The sequence below is a fragment of the Antedon mediterranea genome, chromosome 11 (assembly GCF_964355755.1).
Source record: "Antedon mediterranea chromosome 11, ecAntMedi1.1, whole genome shotgun sequence".
Lineage (NCBI taxonomy): Eukaryota > Metazoa > Echinodermata > Crinoidea > Comatulida > Antedonidae > Antedon > Antedon mediterranea.
Window position 1 is genome coordinate 6589680 of NC_092680.1, and position 25041 is coordinate 6614720.

The 25041-nt window shown below is 31.8% G+C and overlaps 1 protein-coding gene across 2 annotated transcripts in view; it reads right to left on the minus strand.

Moving 5' to 3' along the window:
- Positions 1 to 395: 395 nt before the first annotated feature.
- The window catches only part of LOC140063239 (transducin-like enhancer protein 4), a 34521-nt gene continuing 9875 nt past the window's right edge, over positions 396 to 25041 (minus strand). The window contains exons 5-22 of one of the 2 annotated variants that reach the window (XM_072109748.1): positions 24208 to 24270; positions 23562 to 23636; positions 22331 to 22357; positions 21360 to 21579; positions 20872 to 20885; positions 13080 to 13286; positions 12663 to 12716; positions 10115 to 10267; positions 9690 to 9804; positions 8079 to 8239; positions 7048 to 7112; positions 6057 to 6237; positions 5537 to 5707; positions 4928 to 5073; positions 4274 to 4385; positions 3461 to 3543; positions 2923 to 3103; positions 396 to 2409 (exon numbers count right to left, since the gene is read on the minus strand). In XM_072109748.1, the coding sequence (XP_071965849.1) occupies positions 2302 to 2409; positions 2923 to 3103; positions 3461 to 3543; positions 4274 to 4385; positions 4928 to 5073; positions 5537 to 5707; positions 6057 to 6237; positions 7048 to 7112; positions 8079 to 8239; positions 9690 to 9804; positions 10115 to 10267; positions 12663 to 12716; positions 13080 to 13286; positions 20872 to 20885; positions 21360 to 21579; positions 22331 to 22357; positions 23562 to 23636; positions 24208 to 24270 (2136 nt within the window). In that variant the 3' untranslated portion in view covers positions 396 to 2301. The remainder of the gene's footprint in view (positions 2410 to 2922; positions 3104 to 3460; positions 3544 to 4273; positions 4386 to 4927; positions 5074 to 5536; positions 5708 to 6056; positions 6238 to 7047; positions 7113 to 8078; positions 8240 to 9689; positions 9805 to 10114; positions 10268 to 12662; positions 12717 to 13079; positions 13287 to 20871; positions 20886 to 21359; positions 21580 to 22330; positions 22358 to 23561; positions 23637 to 24207; positions 24271 to 25041) is intronic. The other variant, XM_072109749.1, reaches the window with a different exon arrangement.

Below are 25041 nucleotides of genomic sequence, written 5' to 3' on the forward strand. Positions count from 1 at the left end.
ACATTATATGATTCTGTGCATGTCAATTTCAATATAGTAACTAGTTATTTCAACAAATAAAACGGTCAAAATTAGGTAGAATTTCGAAAATTTCCCTGTACTACAGTACAGGAATTTTTTTCCAAAAATGGGCAAATTTCGACCGTTCTATTTTTTAAATAACTTGTTGGCCATTTTTCTAAAATTTTATAATTGAATTATGAAAATTTCATTACAAAATTCCTTAACAAATGGGCAATTTCAGACCATTATATATTCCATTAGAAAGCTATAGTTATCATATATGCTAGATGCAGCTAATGTTTTACTACTACTGTACGTTGAAAAAGCAAAATTATTTCTTAGAGGGCGCCACAAATAATATTACAAGAAACTAAACCTACTTTAATTTCTTGTTACTTTTTTTATTTGATATTCTACAGTCAATACGAAAAGAAAAACAACCAATGTACAACATCTTAACAAATGATTCCACGCCATTTATTCAGTTGAATGATCTCTTTTTGTGTTATAGCAACATGTACAGACTAGGGACTTTTAAAATGACACTAACTACAGAAAGAAAAGTAAAACAGTGAAAATAGTTTTTTGGTGACGTAATAACAATAATTGCTTTTCATATACAGTTACATAATGCCATTCGGGTTGTATGATTACGAATACAATTTCAAGATGTCTTATATGACGCATAATTAGCATTGTTTCTCGTTCACTTTCTTATGAATAGAAATACAACATAGAAACCTAGGTTTTTTTAAATACAGGACTGTTCCTCAGGATTAGTTCCTACCCACCTTAGCAATCTGTGTCCATGGAACAAAAGGGTAAATAAAGTCTAAATGGCCCCTTAATAAACTTATGTTTAGCATTTTAAAATAAATTTTATTAGACCAGCTTAGTAAAGCAAACAGTTTCTTATTTTGTTAATTTTTACTTTAGAATGTGAATGTAGAATGCCCAGTGTTTGACCTCAATATGCTATTTCACCGTCCCTATTATTATTACATACAATTTTAGCTAATTCAATGTATTGGACAATCACAAAAAATTCTTTATGCGTCATTCTGAGACAATGTACGACTAAACGAAATAAGGACACCGGAAAACTATTCACAACATATTAACACACATAGTCACAATTGATCTTATTTACAGAAATTTTTACAATGAACATCACCTCTGCAGCTCACAACACAGCACTTCTCTACAAGAAAAAAAAACAAAAAAAAAACAATAACATCTTTCTTTATCACTTAAATAACTATCACTCTTTTTGTTTTACTGAGGTAAAGAACTACTTGGAAAATGCATACTGGCATTACATCAATGTTGATTCATGTTCTATTCAGGGTTTCTATATATATAACATCATATACAATTCTGTTACAATCTGCAAGGTTTCGTAATTACATGAAATACTGTTGATGATTTTCTAGAAAGGGAGTACTTACTAGCAATAATAATGCAGCACTAATTAAGTGCCACATACTACCCACCAATAAGGCAAGCTTTGCTTACCATACCAATAGGAAAACATCAGTCACCGAGTGTTTACAATCTACCGATATGAAGTTAGCATTGCTTAAATTTACACCAATAGGAAGCAAGCATTAGCTAAATTATTATGTAGCTATGTCGACTTTCCACTAATAGGAAGCAAGCATTAGCTAACTTTTATGTAGCTATGTCTACATCCACCAATAGGGATGCAAGTATATCTAGTAGTGAGATTCATAGAAGTAATCCCTAAAATACAATCTAACTATGTTATGCTTTGTAGCATCAACTACCAACAGTTTGATTAAATTGCTTTTGCTGCACTCAAATTCTTGAAACAATTTGTTTGAGATTTTGTGATCCCGATGATTTGCACATACTTTGGTTTACTAGTTTTTAGTCGCATCGCATCACACAATATTCCAATCTACACTCAAGGTGCTATGCAATTCCAACATCCACAACAGAAATCGCATACTAGACGGTTGCATGATATATACACATATTCATATAAGTTCTCACAAGGTATACCATCATTTCTAAATAAATAATCGCTTAATATTTTTGCTATCACCAGGAATTTTACATCGCATATGAAATCAAAGTTCTCAGCTGGAAGTGAGGAATTTCACACAAACATGTCCCATAATTTTTTACAAACACATTTCTTGACCAAATTCGACAGTGTTTATGTTCAGAAAGAGAATGGTTCTTGAGTTGAATTATATTGATTCGTTTTTCTTCCTCATGAAATTCTACGGCTGTGATAAAACCCTGACGAAAGTTGTTCAGAAATTATGCACATCAATAAATAACTTCGTACAAAGTTGCTTTCTTGTCACCAGAACCAGTTACTATGTATTTGTCATCACCAGATATATCACAACTAAGAACGGATGAAGATTCTTTGGACTGAAAAAAAAGATAATATAATCTATTTGTAAAGGCAAGTCAGAGTCAAAATCCGGAAAAAATTTGTCAACATGTTTATATACTTAAGGATGTATTGTCCACCAAAAACATGAAAATTGAAGATTAATAAAATCAGATTTTAAAAAGACCATTTTGTAGTTTTAATGAAGTTAATCACTTTCGCAAAAAAAACCAAAAAAATATATAGAAATGTAAATAGACAAAACAAATGGTTAAATCCAACAAAAATTCCATTTTGGCTGGCAGCCAATTTCACTACTTTTTGCTTTAAATGGTCAAATTGGATAACTATTATGTGACATTAAAATGGTATATTTAACAAAAAAATGTTTAATAATTATTTTTTCAGGGGGACAATACATCTTTAAATTAACTTTATGTTTAGGCCCTCAAAAAGAACAATGGTAATGTTGTTAAAAGGTATCAAAATAGTTTAAACTGTAAACTTGCAATAAAAAAATGAATTGACTATTTTTAAATAGCAACACTTACCTGGAATATGCTAGCCCCATAGGGTGTCCTCCATGCATTTAGAAGATTGTCCTTACCAGTACTAACAAACCACTTGCCACAATGGGCAAATTTCAATGATAGTACACAGCTCTCATGTAGGTGAAGTTGGTATTTGTCTGGTTTACTGTGATGCAACACTTCAACATTGCTACTTTCCATACTGTAATACAAATATTTTCTATTAATATTATTACAATTTAAAAGCAGTAACATACAAGGCCCAAATTAAAGTCATACACCTTTCACATCAAAAGCAAAACTCCGGAATTGACACCCCAGTGTTTTGGTGTGAAAGGTAAAACTCCAGTGTTCAAAACAGCGGGGTTAACAGCTGAATGTTCTCCGGAGGGCGAACTGCGGGGACACACCAGTGTTTTGGTGTGAAAGGGTGTCTCCAGAGATCACTCCAGAGTTTTGGTGTGAAAGGGGTATGAGTAACATAGATGGGTTATGTACAAAGATTAGCTATGCTTTTTGTAAGTATATGGTACATAAAACTGTTAAAACAAGAGCTTACCCTACAGCAAGCCAGTCTCCGGTTGGACAGTATCCAAGCGAGAATATTTGTGATGTGAAATCGTGCTGTTGCAATTGACGACCCTATTGAGAAAACAATAACAAAATAATAATTAATAATTTTTTAATTTGCCATCATCCAATAAGAAAAATAACTATTCTAAAAGCCCAATAATACGGAATATTTATTTAGAAAGCAGGGTCAGTAAATAAATGTATTTCCACTGCTAATTAAATTATACTTTCTAATTAGCTAATTATTAATGGAGTTGAAGGCAGTGATTTCAATTGCAATTATACAATAATATAATTAGAATTATCATGTATACAGAAAAACCAGCAACTGTTTATTCAAGTCTAGTCTAGCAAGTCTTCAAGGCTGTATAGAGAGTCTAGTCTAGCAAGTGATCAGAGTCAAGTGTTAGAAGCTGTATAGAGAGTCAAATTTTAAAAGGTGTATAGAGAGTCTAGCAAGTGAGAAAAGCTGTATAGAGTCCAGCAAGTGTTAGGAGATGTGAACACATTCTAGCAAGTGTTAGAAGCTGTATACAGGGTTTAGCAAATGTTAGAAGCTGTTTACAGAGTCTAGCAAGTTTAAGAAGCTGTATACAGAGTCTAGCAAGTGTTAGGAGCTATATGCACAGTCTAGCAAGTGTTAGAAGCTGTATACAGGGTTTAGACAATGTTAGAAGCTGTTCACAGAGTCTAGAAAGTTTTAGAAGCTGTAGGTCTAGCAAATGTTAGAAGCTGTTTACAGAGTCCAGTAAATGTTAGAAGCTGTATACAGAGTCTAGCAAGTGAAGCAATGACTTACCTCTCTAAGATCCCATGATCTGACAGTATTATCTAATCCACCTGTCCATAACTTGGTGCCATCAGGAGATATATCTATACAACTTGCACCATCTGTATGTCCCTGAAATTGTCTAATAAAGAAACCAATACAGGAAACATTACATACAAATTATGATTAAGTTCACCAAGATAGTTCAAAAAGTTCACACAACTAAAGTGGCGAAAATGCCATGTTAATAAAAGGGTATTTGGATAAGATTATGATCATGGCAAAAAATATAAAAACATTATTATGATTGATTTGATTAGCTACAAATAGTTATGGTAACTTCTTTTCCATCACCTCATCCAGTGAATATTCATTTCTGTGTGGGTTTGTGGATAACAACAGGAATAACATACTATTATATATTATATTATTTTTGGTAGCAGGTTGATTTGTAAATTCTCAGCATGCTGGTGAGCTTGCAGACTTTAAAGGTCAATAAATCGCTAAAATGATTGGTGGTACTGCATGTATTGTAGTATAAATTATATTATTTGCAATTATTGAGACAATGGGTATATTCTTCCACTTTGGTTTGGCATACAGAATAGTTTCCAGTTTGGCAATGTTTCAAATCGTGTAACTATTTGTAAAAAATTGTCTAAGCAGTAGAAGATAAAAACATACCTAACAAGTGTTTGATTATGCAAGTCCCAGACAGCAATGTTACCATCACTGCAACAACTAAAACAGACTTTAGAATCAGGGCTTATGGCCAAGGCATAGCAGGCTGGTGCACTGGACGTCAACTCTGCTTTGATTCTTGGTGTTGGCTATAAGAAAAAATGCATTAGAAAATAACATTCTGCTCCACATGCAGCATCAGCAGTCAAAGTGTGAACTTGTGTAACTATGCTATATTTAAAGATGTATCGTCCTTAAAAACATGAAGATTAATTAAACAAGACTTTGAATATTTTATTTTGTAGTTTTAATAAAGTTAATCACTTCTGTAGGAAAAAAAAAATGTTTTCACTTATAAAATGACAAAATAAATGGTTAAATTTAACCAAAAACTCATTGGCTAGAAACCAATTTGACCATTTTTTGCTTTAAATTACAGTTTTTTTAGGTAAATACATTTTTTTATCCAATTTTTGGTCAAAGTGGATGACTATTTATAAATACAATACAATAATGACTTTAGGATTTGAAAAAAAGGTAATAACACAAAGCTTTACATAGAAAAGAAAGAAATAAGAAATTTAAACTAAAAAATTACTACATTATACTTACAGCTGCTAAATCCCAAATTGACAAAGTGCTTGCCTCTCCTCCTACAAGTAACGTTCTACCATCAGGTAGCAACTTGCACGACCTAATGTAGTTATCTCGATTCAGGCAGTCCAACTGCGAGACTGGACTTTTATTACCTGGTTGACTAATGTCCCAGACTTTTACACAACCCTGTAATTCATATTAGTAATAGTAATATGGTATGTCAAATTGAAAATAAATCAATAAAATGATGTCTGACATTTTTCTATATCATTCTTTTCAAATTCATAAATCATGGATTTTATAATTTCCTACATTTTGGTCAGTAAAACTTTGCATAAATACCAGGCTGATTTCAAAGATTTCTGCATAAATTCTTCAAGATTAAAAAATCAATATGCGGATCGTCGCAAGGGCTCTGATGAAAAGATGGAAAACTCAGATCCATTCCATCCAACAAGATAAAATCATCTTGGTTGCATCTGCTTGTATTTATTGATATATATTTACCAATAATTATTTGTACTATTAATCTCACCTTTCCACCTGTATACACATGTCTTGTGGGGTTGCTTATCGTTACTGCACACACTACCTCACCATGGTTTAGTGTGTTTATCTGACGTGCATGACGGGGAATCATTGAGCCAATCAGAGCATCTGGTGGAAATGGTACTGGCTGCATTTGACCATCAGCACTCACATGAAATGAATATGCACTGCAAAATAAAATATATCAATTAAAATTATTTTATTTACCTAGCAAGTATTCATGTGTGTGAAGGAATGTTACAAACTCTTTTCCTATTAATAGGAAACAACCCACCACGACCAGCACAGTCCTCATTGAGGAAATTCCTTGGATCAGATGAGGTGCCGATTGATTGAAGCATACATTTTTGCTTGGTAGCAATTTAATTTACTGTTTTAAATAAGTCTTAAGCAAACAATACAAAACTTATCATCTCAACTAATGAATAATATAGGCATATTTGGCTAAAAAACCATTAATTGAATCACAGAGAATGTGGCATCTTTGCATAAGCATAGCGAAAACGGTTGCACAGTAAAAAAAACTACAATAATAGAATTATTAAATGAAGATGAAAAAATATTCATATTATTACTACTAGCAAGAATCTTGTGAGAACAGTTATTTTTAAAGGTTGCTATAAAGTATTATTAGAACAGGAATAATACTAAAACACAAATTTACAGCTCATAAGTTCTTATAAAAAAAGCTTGTAGTGATAATGATGATTAGATGTAGCAATAAACTTTTATTTAAAAAATAACGGGCAACTGCATACCCTTACTTTGTTGTTTAATAACTGAATATTATGTCAATAAAGTGACAAAAAACAATAAAACATGTCAGCTTACATTGAATATAACTAAAGAACAAAGAAATATTTTGTAACGACGACAAAAAAATATGTAGAGGAATAATTACAAAAAAAACTGTTAATAAATAATAGATAACTGAATAAGAAAATTAAAGAAGCAACACAAATTCTAGCAATACTTACGGTTTTCCTCCTGGAATTCCCCCTATCCCTGATATTCTTGATGACTGGTGTTCAAAACTGTTAAACTAAATAAAAACGAAGAATGTTGTATGAACAGAAGCAATGAATTGTTATTAATAGATAATGGTTTCACAATTCTTTTGTTTGTAGATCTAACAATAAACCTATATAAATTCAATATTCTGTCATAACATTATAGTTGAAACAATATTCTATATCTAAAAAGAATAAACATTGCAAAGTGATCAGACTGTAGTTTTTCTCTATAACCAATATTTTGTAAATGTGTGTCCTTATTTGAAATGCTATTTCTGTACAAATTTAAATGTCTTTATCACAGTCTGTTTGAATAGTGTACCAAGTTCTTTACCATACATTGTGTGTGCATAGGCAAAAATATCTTATTCAAATTACTGTAGATGGCACTGAGAGTAAAGTATTTTGCATACAAGCAATATTTGGCAAAGATATATCTCGAACCCATGTCTCTCATTATGTTACTCCAAATATCCATTACCATTCATTAAGAAAAAATTATGGTGCAATAAAAATAACAACTTCCTGTACTGGTGATTAAGTTGGTACCCACATAATTAACGCAAAATGTGAACATCAATAAAAAATAAGATGGCCCAAGTCAACAGTTTTTATCATAATCCAATCATGGTGTTATTGATGGTTACTCATTTTGCCTGAAATTGTTATTCAAAGGAACAAAATATCAAGGTGGTACAGCATGAAATAGAAAGTATTATGGAACTGAAAACCATAGCCATAATATTGGCAAAGGTTCAAATTTAACTTGCTCCATCATTCTGGTGGTAAGACTATCTTCTCTAAACCACAAGTACACAAAATGCTTTTGTGCACTTTATAGAACTTAGTACATCTTTCGAGACAAGGACGAGGGTTACCCCAATGTACTTAGTTCACACACAACAACTAATGTGGACAGATGAAAGAGTGCCTGAATCTGCAGTAGTCACATGGTTTATTTGGGATGTACAATAATGAATAATAAAAACACTTACCCCCATTGGGCTGCGACTGTATGGATTTAACGCCCCTGGCGAGATGTTGCTATGAATTCCAGCGGCTGGATACTGTCCTGGTAGCTCTGGGTTGATTCCATGTCCTCCTTGATGCATGAACGGGTAATGCCCTGGTATGGAAGAAGGGGGAGTGTGTAATGCTATAACAAAGGAAAAGAACACAAAAATACACTAAACATTAAAACAAGACAAAACAAGTACTAAACAAAACATGCATTTATTTTTTACATTGGAAATATAGTTTGTATTTAAATATAATCTATTTTGGTCTAATGTGCCATTCAAAATGTTTGTACTGGTCCAATATTGACTCTCTTATTAAGGATGCCAAAGTTTTAAAATAAATATTGCTCTTTTACTATTAATTAGTATGCAATTGATTGGTATATCATCTTCATTAACTTTTTATATTTTGTAGTTTTGTTACCGTTTTTATAATATATATTTTTTTTTATACCCTTTTATATAATAACAGGAACCCCATTTTTTTTTTTATAATATTTTATTTATTTTTTTACTCTCTTTATATAATGAAATGGGGATTCTGTATTTTCTGTTTCTTCTGCTGAATGTGTCATTGTTTGGGAAAATATTAAAAACATTTATTTTTTCAAACAATGAAGTGTTATTCAGATTCATATCATGCTTATTTTAAATATAAAAAAATACATGGCCTTAAAATAACCCATCTGTTAAATGTTTTGTAAGGAAAAACTGTTATGTAAAAAAAATAAAAATCACAAATCAAAGTACAAAACAACTTTCTATTCAATTTATAAAAAAAGTAAAACACAACCCACAACTGGAAAAACAAAACAAAAACTAATTCCAGATATTAAAACATATATATAAGAGACTATCACACAAGAATTTCAGTTGTAAAGTCAGATACAATTTAGCTTAAATGTATGCTTAATTTTAGTGCATTTTAGTGAACACAGCATAACTAATTATTGCTTTTAATACGTTTTTCTAAATATGTTAGTTACTATATAAATCAATGTAAAAGAATGTTTAGATTATTTTACTGCACAGTGCTGCAATATCAGTAAATCTTTTCATCTAAAGCCATGCATTGCAGCAGTAATTTCAATGTCACATAATTAATCTTAATTTGAAAATGGGCATCTCTGGAGAACAAATAAATAGCAGTGTACATTGAATAAGCACTGTGGTGAATAAGCATTGCACTCAAACCAGAAGAAATTGATGAGGTTTGCAAAACTCTGAACACATACCTACTGAACTAGACTTTAACAAAACATTGCTATGCATAAATGTATTCAGTGACATGAATACATTATTACAACTAGATATCATATGATGTTCTATCACATCTACATAATGTTTACCCAGTGAGCATTTTAAATCTCTCGTGTTGATGCACCATGTGTCTATGAGCAAATGATGTATTAAATTCGTAATGCATGCAAAAATCGTCATGGTAATATGATATACATGTAAACATTATGCATGCATAATAATTTCCTATTAGTTGAATTCATTTGAGTAGAAGCAATATCATGTATATCACGCTTGTTAACAAGATTACTTTGTGAGAGAACACCTAGTGAAGATATCACAACTTACCAAGTGGGGGTATTTTGACCTGTTTGTGACTGCCACCAGACGAACCACTTGGAGTGGGGGCGCCACTACTGGTGGGTGTGACGGACTTGGAAACTGGTGACGTTGGTTTATCATTCTAAAAGAAAGAAAGTAAGAGCATTTTTCAGTATGAACAAAATATTTAGAAACATTGCCATTTTGATCTTTTATATAATAAACCCCAACAAAATTGTGTTCTGCACTTAATCAAATTCCATACAAACGTTAAAGTCTCTTTCATCCCATGATAACAATGCACTATACTAGACTAGACTATAACGGTATATTCATAAATGCAACAATAATGCCACTAACATCTAGGCAGATTACACCATTTAATAATAAGCGCTACAATAAAACACTAAAAAAGTACTACTGAATATGGTAAAGGATATATTTCAACAAACCTCTTTAGCTTTTGATGAAGTTGGTGTACTAGCGCTAGAAGATGCTATGCTGTTGGGTGTACTGGAACGCTCCTTTTTTGGACGATGTTTATCGCTGTCCAACCTATCTCTAGGTGATGGCCTCTCCCCATTGGTTATTGGCGACTCTCTCTCCTACAAAGAAAAAAAATAATACAGTATTTATAAGAATATCATAATTGTGCATTGCATACTTGTTGCAATTATTATGAAATTTAATTCAGGGATGTAAACATGTTGGTAAATGTGAAAAATATTAATGTAAAAGAAATTTAGAGACTCAATTTTTATTATGTAACCTAATATATTACCAGGACTCCTATTATTTATATACCAAACAATTAATGGTTTGTTAATAAATATTACCATAAAAACGTGTAACCTATAAGTGATTAATTCTCACAAGAACATATCCAGTTGGCTCACAGCAAGTGAGTAAGTAGCTAGCATCTCAATCTAAATTAAATTGGAGGTCATGCCTGTTAGCAAGCATGCAGTCAATTACAAAACATACTTGAAACGTAATCAACAAAGAGACCTCTCAGCACTAATGTCTTATCGGTTCGATCAAATGTTTTCACATCTACTTCGGATTAGTGCTCAATGAACCGTGACTGACTGGGGTAGGTTCTGTTATAATAACTTATTGATTTTCTCCACCAATCTTGTTGAAAAGTAATTTATCAATGATGGCTCAACGTAGATATTAATTGGCTATGTTATATAAGGATATTTATGCATATTTTTACAATCTTTTATTAAAATTATTTTTCAAAGGTTATTTTTACTGTCTGTCTGTCTGGTTTTGTGTGTTATAATATGGTATGATATTTTTTTTTTCAAACAAAAAAATTAATATAAGATGTGCTTTTATTATTGCGTCTTAAACATCCTAATCTTTTTCATTAATTATCTTTTTTAATTCATTGTCTAGCGTATACTAATCTATGCGATAGTAATTTCCTTGTGCTTGTTATATAATTAAAGGTTCGTTAATAAGCCCGCTCATTAAAGCATCCATCAATATTCATCTTCTTGTTGAATAGATTGTAATTTATGGTTTGGTTTTATCTATAATTAAATTTATGTCCTACTGTTTACGATTCCGATGTTTGGTATTGGATTACGCAACAAAATGTTTTAAAACAACTAAATATGCAGGTAGACAAAATGAGTGTGTTAAAAATGTGCTTGACCTTTGACCTACAGTTTCTCCATAAAAATAAATGAGTAAATAAAATGATTGCTTATGTTAACAACATATAACTATATAAAAATAAAGCAGTGTCATTTAGTCTATTTTGGCATAGAATGTAAATATAAAATGTTAATATGGATTTATTCTTTTTCTTGCCGAAATATCAATAGCCAGCCGATTTAAACTAGGTATAGGCCCTGTTCAGACCCATGGCGTTAGACCGTTTTAGCGTACAACGTTACTATCAAGGTCACGTTACAAACCGCAGAGAAAAAAACGAGGTGTTCAGACCCATAGCGTACGATTATCGTTACAACGGAAGTACGTCATCCAAGTTGTTTCTAGTTGCATATTCATGTGCTCTTACCCACGTGTTTTCATCATTATTTCCACTGTATACAGGCCTAGATCTCAGCCCTACAATTATGACAAAATTTGCCGTAAATAAAACATACCTCAGCATTTATTTAAGAAAAATATAGTAAAGCCAAATTTCTGTTTCTATTGTTTTTATTTTGTAGTAAAAAACATTTTCCCCAGGCTCTTGTGTTACGAAAATAAAGCAGGCCTCGTAATGATGAAGAAAAAAATGATTGTGATTAGTCTATCCAGTCCAGTCAAAGATTATATATTCTTTGGTCCAGTCGGTTGAAAATAACCCTTAACTTGCTAATAAAAGGGAAACAGCTCCCCTTGTTTGTTTACTGATTTTTTTAGGAGTTAGGGGGTTTTCAGCATTAAACTTGTCCAGTCTAGTCTGCCTTGTATGAATGAGTGACTTGATGTCCCAGGCTAGTTTTTAGCTTGAATGAAATGCGTGTCTAGGCCTAGCTAGGCCTAAAAGCGGATGGGATCGTAGTCCCTATGTTTAAATACAAGGTGCATGTATTTATGTCATTTGTTAGAAAATATAATGGTAATCAGTTGATAATAGTTTGTAGCCTTTGTAACAGTTGTATTTGTAGTGTAGTTAGGCCTTATTTATTCTGGCCTTTTTGTTATTGAAATCCATCTCACACATTGACGATACAAGATGTCAGCCTAGGTCAAACCTTGTTTCGCGTCATAACAGGAAACGTTCTGATTGGATACAACGTTGACTTACAGTAGCGTCGTACGCTAAAACGGTACTATCAACCGTTTTCCACTACAACGCTACAACCGTTGTACAACGCGTTGTACGCTAATCCCCAACTGTTCAGACACACATTCTTTTAGCGTCGTACGCTAAAACGGTCTAACGCCATGGGTCTGAACAGGGCCATAATCTAATAGTATTGCAAAATACACAACCATGATTAAGTTGTTTATGTACAAAATAATAATATTTACCTCATTAGCTACATCAACTACTAAATTTTCATCACTTTTTTCACCATCGCTTTCCTGAAAAATACAAAAATTGTTGTTAAGTACAATACACAAACGATATATGAACATTTTTCATAAATGTTTATTAAATCATTTCATCGTAAACATAGGAAGTGAAGTGCTGATGGTCAAGAATAGTGACCATACTACTACAGTATTAACCGAGAATTTATTTCCCAATCATTAAATGCGTATAAAAACACAGACAAGAAAACCACATAGGTTGTCCCACTTAGAATCTTTATCCATCTGGAGCGGATACTGCCTGTCCGCTTAAATTTGTGTAAATGGTCATAAGAAATAACATAGATTCTATATTTTTATTACCGTTACCATTCGTCTGTGTAAATTGGCCGTAAGAATCAAAGAGCAACTTACTACCGAGTCTTTATCATCTCTCTTGCGTTTGTTTTTGTTACTGACGTTCTCCGCAAGGTCATGACTATTACGTTCCCTATCTCTATCTCTTTCCCTGTCTCTGTCTCTTTCTCTATCTCGTTCACGATCACGTTCCCGTTCCCTTTCTCGATCTCTGCTATCTCTGTATTTATCTGATGAGTTCCTTCCAGATGGTGATAAGGAGTTCTAAAAACGAGAAAAAAGATTATCAAATTATTTAAATATTTTAATCAAAACATTTTTTTTTTTTAAAGAAAAATAGACAGAGTTCTATTGAGGTTAAAATTAGAATGTTTATTTTAAATTAACAACAACTTGTAACTAAACTTTGATATGTCTTGGTAAATTGTTATTTGAAAGATGTTATTCATATCTACTCTATAACATATAAAAGTTTTTTTTATTATATTTTTTATTCAATCATAAAAAGTATTCATGGTGAATAAAAGCAATTTGCAGTAACATGTCTATTGGGAGAATATTATTCTTCTCATCTTCAAGTGAAATTAGTGGACGAGTGTCAAGCGAAAATGCAAGTACACGAAGAGTGGTACATAGATCACTATCGAAATGACAATAATGTGCCGTTACAGATGAAGTATTGTGCTAGAACTGTGACTATATGTGACAGTCTAGTGATAATTATGGTCAGTGCAGCTGACACGCTAATTGTATTATCGCATTCGAGAGAGATCGGCCGGCTTAAAAGGAATCAAACATCATGAACGTGTCACATAAGACGACCGTGATTTAAATGCATGGAGTATACGACAGACAAAACATTTTCGTTTGTACGTTGCGTTTATCATTAAACTTGCCAAGTAATAGCTCATCCAACCAAAGTCTTGTCAAATCTAATTTTTCAATCCATTATCGTTAAAAGGAAAAAAAAACTGTTGACCACCAAGAAATAGAATTAACAGATTTGCATAACACCATAAGATATAAATGACTGAATGTTTTCGTTAGTAGTATTGTTACATATAATAATACAACATATAATTTGGTATCGAGTTGGCATTCTTTGTTAAACTAAATCCAATTTTAAACTAAACTAGTTTGATAGTTAGACAGAGCATTAAATATACTTTTACTTAACAAAGACTTAGTTTAAAATTGGATCTAGTTTAACAAAGAATGACAAGCATTATGAGTGTCATCGTTAACAGCATTCTCTCACCATCTGCCTACACAAATACACTCTCTGTCAATGTCCAAGCTTGGCTTTAGTTTAAACACTGGCTATACTCTAAGTAGGTAATTTCCTGCCTACAAAATTGAAGAATCTCAAATAGGCTTTTTACGGCCTAAGAACATACACAGTTCTTTGCAGCCATAATCAATTTACGCTTGTGTGTTAAACAACAATATTACTAATTATAGATTTTAATTATAAATACTATATATTGGTCCTAGTTCAACCTACAGTAGAACAAATTGTATTTCCAGACAGTCTTCATCTACGGTAACTATCAAAAAGAATGTATTAAAATCATATTTTATATTTAATTTACAGGAGAAGGAATAGGTGTGGCTGGTTACTTAAACAATGCAATAATCAATAAAACAAACATTCTGTCGAACAAATTCAACTATTTGTACGAGAAAATGAAGTTACAACATATGCCAATCAAGAGCTTTGAAATTGTTTGAAAGTATGGAAAAAAAAATTCTACAAGCAAACAATTCTAGCGAAAAGGTTATTGTATGCAAGTGCCCAAAGCATAGCTGGTACTTGGCTTTACAATATAGTTTACCCAGTCAATACTCAATTAGATGCGTCTGCTGACACAGACCATTTGCCTGGCAAAACATATACTGGTTTAATTTGGCCAAAAAGTACATACTATTTGGTAAACACACTTGGCATATATGAACAAGGAGAAAGTGCAAACAATCTCATTTTTAGCCACTTGAAAATATATGGACAAACACGGCAGAATCAATAGTGACATGTCTGTCGAGTGTTTGCTGTGCGTTTTTGATTACTCCACAGGGGCCTGCTTTCAACTCAAGCCTAAAGCATGCTACGGGTTTCACTATCACAATTAGTATGCAATCACTGAAAGGCTGCAATAACAGTTCAAATCTCAAAAATAATTAATTAAATGATAATAAATGTTTTAAAAGGAATACTATCTATAACCATTGTAGTGCGTTACACACATACTGATGGATACTGTAAAACTATAACTACTTAATACATACACGAAGCCAAAGCCATAACAATTTAGTTGTCCCCACCTGGAACATTTGTCAAGGCAAAAAAACCTTTACATATCGTTCATCCAAAAGCTGGAATGAACTTCCAAATGAATTAAAAATTAACTTTAAAGATTTTTCAATAACTTCATTCCAAAATACAATTAGTACTCAACATTTTTAACTGAATTTTTTGTTTTCTAAAATTGATTGCTATTTTTAATGTATATTTCAATTACTCTTTGTCTTTATTTTATTATGTTTGTTATATTTTCAATTACTGTACCACTTTGGAAATCAGTGCACTAGTACTGAAAGTGCCTGCAGAATAAAGAAAGAATAAATTATAAATAAATAAAACAATACAGCTAAATTGTATTGTTCCCTATATAATGAATATACTGTATCAAAAATGCCACAAAAACAATGAGTGTTCTACATCAATAGATTTCAACTACTCTAACCAGTACTATTAACAACCCCAGGCATACCCTAAATAAAAAAGCTATGTAGTACTACTGTAGTATTAAACACAATCTACTCGCTATGTAATAGATTCATGGAAATCGGTCCCAATCAATGTGACATAAGCCTAGCAGAACCGGAAAATTAAATTTTAATCACAAATTGAAAGAATAAATTATGAAGATTAGATTGCTTTAAATTAAAAAAACCACTCCACCTTAAATTTCTATAGAAAATAATCTTGATCGTTATTATGTCATTTATCTTTACATCTGTGATACGTAGTGGAGTTATTTTTAGTCAATGTTAATAGCTAAAGTATAGATTGCTTTCTAATATTCTTAAGTAGTTATGTATTAAGAATGTCATTTATGTATTTTACTTTAAACACTGATGTATTTACAGCATCTGATAATGCTAATAACCCAGTAAAAATACTTGCTGTGAAAATTCTATCCTTAGACGGGTTTCAGTTGACCAAACCAGTAACTCCAAAAATCCTGTCACGAAAACATCCACTGTATTAGTTTTAACAATTTTGTAATGTAACCAGAGGAGCTTACTATAGAGCAATTTGAAATATGATAAAGAGTATTGCTTTTATTATCATACGCAATCAATGTTATTCAGCCAATACCTATAGTATAATACTTACTGACATTACCTAATGTAAGAGTGAGCCATCCATTTTATATCAATCTCTTAAAACTAGGCTTTTATATCAATCTCTTATATACCTAAGATTGCATATTTTTTATTTGCAAGTATAAACGAGCACGTCTTTTACTTTGAGCCAGATTTTTATATCGCTTGTCTCCGCAAGTCATTATATACGCACATCAAACATGCATTTCACATTCTGTGCTGTCATGTATGGCGTCTAACGTGCATGTTGACTGGACAGAAGAGAGTATTGTCCAACTTTCAAGATGGATACGAGTCAGTAGTGTAGTATCTATCATAAGGTTTTCAATTAAAATCTGGCCCTACTCACTCGTCGTCATGTGCGATTCATGAATACGTGTTCATGAATCTTGCTTAGAATACTCTCAATAGTAATTATCATTTCACTCTAAGCATTGCAATCAGTAAGACATACTACTATACAATAACACTGTTAATTCCATGTGAACAGATACACATTAAAACATTTAACTGGTTTCATTTTCTCAAACATAAATTATCGGGTGGTGTTATTTTGAGATAAGATGATTTTTAATCATAATTTTAAATCAAAACAATTGAAGCTTATAGAAATTTATTATTCAAATTTTAAATTCTATTTGATTGTAATCGTTAAATAGTGATTCAATGCAATACCTTAGAATAGGATTATTATTATTATTTTAATGATTAATGAAAGGACTTTATGGCAGCAACATGATATTGAAAAATGTGTAATATCTTTACATAAAAAAAACAGTAGACTGTCTATTAAGGATCCACCTTTTTAAACAGAGTGTCCTCTTAATAGTTTTAAAACTGTCTGTTGTACGTTTCACAGACAAGTGTCCCCTTGAATAGAGTGTCCAAAAGAAGAAATTATAATGAATTTGTATTTTTGACCAAAAATCGTTAGGCCTAATTTATGTTTTAATAATCAAATATAAGCTTTGACTTGGATAGATATCAGACGTTTATAATTTTAAAATATTCATATCATTGAGACGGTGTGAATTGCTAAATTAATTGATGGATGTAGGTGTGAGAAAACGATTAGGAATCTGTGAAACGACCGTTTTGTCTCTGGAGTATTGAAGCATTTTGACGAATCAAAACTAAGAAGCCAATGTACAGCTGCATAAATAATAAAGAATGCAACCGTAGATGTCTCAAAAGAAATACATAATTAAAGCAATGATTAAAGAAGGGATAATAATCAATAGATAGTGTACTGCGCAGTTTAATAATAACAAAATGATCAGTATATTAGATATAGTACCAAAAAATGCATGTAGTATTTGACAACAAATTATGTAGAAATTTTGGGATAAAATATCAATGTACCGCATTAATTTCTATTTTTTTTATTCTTCACATTTTTATCAACATAATTATTTTATCGTAGTTCTATATAACATGGTTGTTACATAGTTAGTAAGATTAGATGAAACTTTAATTATGCAAAATATAAGATGAATTTGTCACACAGTTTATTATCACTGACTGCATAGTCAGTAAACAACCTAGATTCTGTGCCTATCCATCAATCTTTGCCAGCTAGCTGCTCACTCATTTAAACAGACATTTTGTTCATGGACACCATTGGCAGTTCATTGTATATTTAATTACTCTGTGCAAAGCGAGTCACTTGCTTTTATAAACCCAAAATAATTAATCCAACAACACTTGGCAAGCAGAGCAAACATCTATTTCGATTCGCTCTACGCTGCATTGTCAGTCAACACACACAAGCCTGGCTTTGCCTTTAATATGCAAGTTATTGAAGCATGAAACCAACGGTCACTGAACATGGCAGTGACTGAACACTTCAGTGCGCATAGAATCAGTATCAATTGAAGCTAGGGTGAGAAAACTTATGAGAAGTATCATTTTACAATGTAATTATAATATAAGGTATAGCATAATAGACAGCTTTCCGATTCATGGTGTGTGGAAGTTATTTGATCTCATGAATTATTCATACAATGTTGAAATATATTGACCAATCATGGATCACTGACGATGACAAAAATAATAAATAGTCTAGCTTGATGAAAACAACGCACTTACTAGGCGTATAAAAATAAAAGTATGAAATATGTTGGATCTTGTAGGCACAGGTTCCAATGGAAAATATTGTATTAGATGCAGTAAACTGGTGCATCACTAAATCACTATAGAATCTTTCTAGCACATCCTATTGTTCAAAAGAGCTTAAAAACATGCATTCTTTTACTTTTTTTGAAAGCGGTATAATCATATTATATTATTGATTTTCACATTTTGATGACAAAAATGAGATTAGAAGAGAGGCGAGATTAAATCACCTTCACTAGGAATTTATCAGCAAGTACCTAACGTGTCTATCTTATCGAGTTGGCTCCATTGTAGCGTGACGAATCGTTATGCTCTCATCACTATAGAAATACAATCAATTGGTTTCACAATGCGGTGCTTAAACAAATGAAATAGGTGGAATAAGACTAGAGGGTTTCATTACAATAGTCACCAGGTCTATAAAATATCCGCTACACTTTATTGTGTTTGCGCTTAAAAGCGTCGATATAACACAATGAAATAAAAAAATTGTATGATTGTTTACTTCCGACACTGGTTCAATAAGTTTGTTGATTAGAAAAGAGTTTATGTTCAAAAGAAGTGAAAACCTAATCGTTATATTGACATTGTTCAAAATACTTAGCAATTATATTTTTACTGGCAACAAAGCAGAAATACTGTTCATTGAGCAGGCAAAAGCCCTTTTGAATTCTTGTTGATTATATGGTTAATTTATTAATATCATTGAGGTGAACACAATAGCTGTTTGTTATGTGTGATTCTAGCTGGAAATTCAGGCATAGACATTTACATCAGACAAATAGTTTCAATAGCCAATCACTAAAAAGGCTATCTAAAGACAACAAATTAAACTTGTGTTAATAAATATTTAGCATTCTTGTAGTTTCGAATTTCTTATAAAAATATATCGGAACATTTTTTATTTACAGTACCTGGTCTACCAAAGCATTTGTGTATACCCACTTCAAAGCAAACAACTGCATCAGCCAAATTTTACTTTTTAGACATTCTCTTTTAGAGAAATTAACCAAACATAAAGTTGAGTTAAGAATTGGTATGGTCACTCAGTAAATAAAGGAGACTTTTAGATAACATCTTTCAATTTTTCTTAACAATTCATATTAAAGCACAGTAGAAAAAAACAAAGATTTACTGTTCTTTGTTAGTAGAGGATTATGGTTGCTGTTTAATACCATTGTGCTATAGTATAGGCTCCATAGATTTAAATACCCTATTAACAAGCTGTCTATGTGTGATTTCTGTGCCAATGAATACGAATTATAAATATCAAAAATCACCTCTTGAGAGCTTTCTATCAACATTGTTCTTTAAATGATGAACATACTGCACATTTTTTTAAGTGAAAATCCCCACTTGAAAGCAAATAGTGTATTAAATCTCATCTACTTAGCCAGTCTTTGTGTTTGAAGCATTGAGGTAAATGCTGTCTCTCACCAGACTCCACTTTCACAAGACTAGACCATATAGGGACAATTCAGACATTTATAACACCCATCTAAAATCAATGTGCTTTGAATAGAATAATAAAAAGTACAATAACAATAACCCAAAAACAGTTGCTCATAATTTAACAAAAAGAGTCATCTGATTCAACTGAATGAATCGGGTAACAATCCTAACAAACACTTTGACGTATTAAGTTTCACTAAACAATGCAGAAATCCGAGACAAGCAAATTAAAGATGCTGCAACATAGACCGGTTTAATTTTTCCGCACAGCTTTCGTAAATGCGGGCAAATTGTGCACTGCCGGGGGGCGAGTGTGATCAGCTATTTAAAGTGGAAAGGTGATGCGATCAGAATTCTCTGCCTCATCAGTACCTGCTACCTGCTGTCAACGAAACCAGACGTGACATTCCAGTGAACAAAATTTCCACATGTTTCCCGACCTCAGAAAATAAACATGAAAAGCGCTGTAGCTAGCTGTGAATTCAACCTTTGCCCTTGATACCTACTGTTCAAGGCAAACTGAAGTAAGCGCCCTCAAGTAAAGTAACAATAATAATTTACTACCTTGCAAAGAGTTTTCTCACAAAGCCAGTATTAACAAGAAACAGCTTTCTTAGATAATAAAATTGGTTTAAACATTTTAAATAAGTTAAAAGCTATACTGTCAATTTGATAGATAAAGTACAGTATATTTGACATTTTTGTATTAAAATTATATATACAGTCTCTTACAGTATACATGATTCGGGCAGGACTTCGCTTAAAATTGTCCGGAATTCATTTCTACATTGGGAGAACACGACATTTAATATTATATATCACGGTATACGAGCACTGAAATAAATTACTATAATTAATATTAATTAATATTCCTTTATTCCACTTTTCTTACCTGTCGGTCAGCAGCTACAGATCCAACATCAAGGTAGATAATCATTTGATAAATTCAGTAAAAGGTTCCAAGATGAAAAAGCACAACAACAAAAAAAGGAACAAGAAAATGTTAATAAATCTTGTAAATGGTAAAATAAGTATATCCTGCTTGTTATGAACTGTATGGCTGATGAGTAGGATTTTTGTTTGACATTCAGTTGTAAACACACTCAATTAAAGACGCCAAGCTTGAGGGCTTCATCCATTCAATTATATCTCCCTAAAGTTACTTTTTTTAAACTTGCAATGGGGAAAATGATCAGTTGCTAGGCTAGCTCGGCTTTTTTCAACAAAATGCTTACCCTGCTTGCTGGAATTCATTGTTAGGGTACAGTATAACACATACTTGGCATTGAAATATTATTATCATATTATCAATAACCTATTGTTTAACTTAACACATTTTTACCATTGTATTTATATAGAATAAAAAATAAAATAGCACACCTTTTTCTTCTTTGATTGGCATATGCGGTGGACCGCTCATTGACAAAGCTAATAAGCCTGATCCACCAGGGGTATGTGGAAGTGTGGGAGTGCCCGGCATTGCACCCGGGTGGGGTGGCATAGGCACGGGCGGGGCATGTGCATGAGGTAATGGATGCTGGGGTATAGGCTGTCCACCTTGCATGAAAGCTGGTATTGGTAACTTAGGCATCTTGTCATACTGAAACAAAACAAATATTGTTTTAATTGTCTTGGAATGAAATGTTGATGTTAGTTGTAAATTGATAGTTAGTGAGAGTATGATTCTAAATATTTTCTAAAATATGATAAAAAAAAACAAGCAAAACATGCAAATCAATTCCAATAGCGTATGCGAAAGAAAAGAATAGTGAGTGAATACTGTATTTTGTGGATGTAAATTTCCCAAAACAGCCTCATATTATTTTTCAAGAAACTCTTAAACTTCGAAATTAAGGTTGTTTTTTATGTCTTGAAAATAAACACGAACATATATATATTTTTCTTGAAATGGAATGTTATAATGTTTACAATGTAAATTAACTATTGTTATTGCTGTATTATTAATTCTATACAAAAACATGAAAAGAAAATCTAAGCACAGAACAAATAAAAATACAAAACTATGAATACTGTGAATTCAACAGAATTGAACATTTCATTAATAATAGTAGTAGTAGTAGTAGTAGTACAGTAGCAGCCTTAGGTCAGATGTTTAATGATTTTATTGAAAGAATGTTTGCATATATAAAAGAATTCATGATTTAAGCTATTACAGTAATGTTTACATATCATATTATAAGCGATACTACAAACTAAATTTATTATATTAAAATTATATGTTGCCAACATGCCAAAATGTCATAAGAAATCATTATAATTAGTAAACCATTGCAATACATGCAGTAATCTACAGTATGTTGTGGTTCAAAGGTCAGGGGTCAAATACTTACGGAGAAGTGTGGAAATGGAGATTGTTGCTGAGGGGACAAAGAAGAAACAGATCCAAAATCAATCTTCAGATTTGCATATATTTTTATGTTATTAACAAAGGTTATTTAATTAACTAGTAAACTGGGCAACAGGACAGGGACTCCTCAAAATGGCCGTCATTTCTATTGAAAAAAATGTTAGGCCTACCGTATTTTAAGTATATAAAAATAACCTAAAATATTGAAGAAAACACATTTTTTTAATATAGAACAGTAGGTCTACAGTTTTTACAAAATTAACTGTCAATGAAATGAATAATTTCTTGGTAAGAGTCTTAAATTTGTTAATACGTTCAACACACTGCAAAACAGCGGTAGTGGTGTTTGACTGAGTATAGGGAATCTGATTGGCCAATATGATGAATGAATGTTGTATTGTGTGGTCCCTCTCCATGGTGACTTACTTTTGAGCTGTGATTACACCATTGGAATAGACTATCCAGTTAATTATATAATCTCTTTAGTTATGAATTACATACATACTTAAAGCATTTACCAAGATTTATATTTGGTTTCATAAATTAATTTTCATAATTTGTATTTATAATTTCGTATTTAAGTATAAATGATTTTGCTGTTATTAATTGATAGTAATTCATAATCAATAACAATTTCAAGTTTATCAATATAATAATGAAATTGAACATTCAACAAATTTCATTAGAGAAACTAAATATATTAATTACCAGTTATATTAATTAATCATTAGGTATTAGTACATTTTTCTTTATAATTCATTATTCAAATTTAAAGGGGAATAATATTACATTATATTATCAGAAAATTGGCCACGTAAAAAAACCACTAATAGTGAACAATTTCATTTAAGATCGCAATCAGCGACGATAATTTGTTCTACGGAGACAGAAACAATTGCATTGTAATTGTACCAAGAGAGTACTTCAAAACAAATTTTTTGAAAGGGTGATTAAATTTTCCCGCATTAACAATCAGCGCTATTCAATTGACTACTTCAAAAGTTGTTTGCGTGAACCAATAACCATTTCAATAAATGTTCAACAGAGTCTAAACGTTTTGCTGACAATGTGTACGGCTTGCCGTTGATGTTACAATTGCAGCATTAATTGAATGCGAATTACAGTAATTTCAATCTTTTTTCCATTAATTCAGTGAGCATACCATACATGTACACTGTATATGGGAAATATTATGAAAACTGAAAGAAACTTACCCCAATTATAGCATTCAGTTCGGTCATCGTTACTTGTTTAGCACGCTCAACGGCGGCTGCGACTTGCTGTTGATGCTATAGACACAAAATTCAAAAGGTCCAATAATAGGGGTACATTTTAACAAAGTACTCAAATCATATTCTTATTCAATCAAATGAATAGCTGCTGCACAGAACCTTTTTGCTTTCTATATTTCATTCAACAGCAAGTAATTCACCAATTACAGGATGGATAAACTTATCATGCTTATAAAGCAAGTCTCATTTGAGGCTTAGGGAGTGAAGGAGTCAGTACCAGTACATGAGTTACTGTACAACCCCGGCACTGCCCCCCCCCCCCCCGCACTACTGTACCTGTATGTCAGGATTGAACCTTGCACATTGAGATTGGAAGGTATAAGTATATTTTAACCACCAAGCTACAGCTCCACTATACCATCACTATCATCATGATTGGGTTTCATTTTATTTGTATTAAGGTTATGGATTCGAGGCAATTAATAAACTTACAAAATTAATCATTTTATCACATACGTACCAACATATGGTGCGTTGGTAAAAATAAATATGAATTTATAGCTCAATATTGTTACTATACTCTAGTATTAATACAGTTTTACAGTTGATAAAAGCAGATTTAACTTACATCTTGTGATAGAAATGGGATGATCTGTGCACATATGGCATTTAACCTTTTTACAATTTCAGTCTGAAAAAAAAAAACCAAAATGTAATATTATTAATTTAATTACTACTATTGAATATGGTCATAGCAAGATCAAGGAAAAACAAATGTGTTTCAACATATAAAACATTCACTGAAAAGAAAAACATTTCACTTGGTTAAAAATTATTTTGACTTTTTAGTCAAATCATTACAAGTCATTGGATTCTAAGTTGATAATAAAACAGATCCGGGTGTTATGACCTACAAAGTGCAGTGCTCATAGACTCAATGAAATACAGTGTATAATTTATATAAGCTAATTTCGCCCAATGATTCCCAGTGCAATACACGCTATACCTCACGCAGTGCAGTTCATCATCTTTTTTTTTCATTGTTTATTGCTCCAATATTAATTTTTATAACTTTTATTAAACATCAGGAAAAATATTCAAGAAGTGACAATAAAAATATCTTGTATCTTAAAATATTTGTCTTTCCATTTAATAATTTTCAAATAAAAAAAAAAGGCTGACCTAATATCTATCGTCAAGCAATCTTAATGAAACAGAATTCAAATCAGTCAACTGTATATTTTTATGAGTTTTATGATAAATTCTTTGGCAATATCACGCTCAGTCATGCATAGAGATTTCTGTTTCGTTAATTACGATTGCGCACGTTACCGTCAGTATCCCATCGTGTCTCCACGCTCTGTGGTATAATTTTCTCATTGACAGGTTTTGATGTGGTAAACTCGTTACAGATTGATTTAAATATCGCAGTGGTCGTCTCTGGAGTTCTCGGCTATGAGTT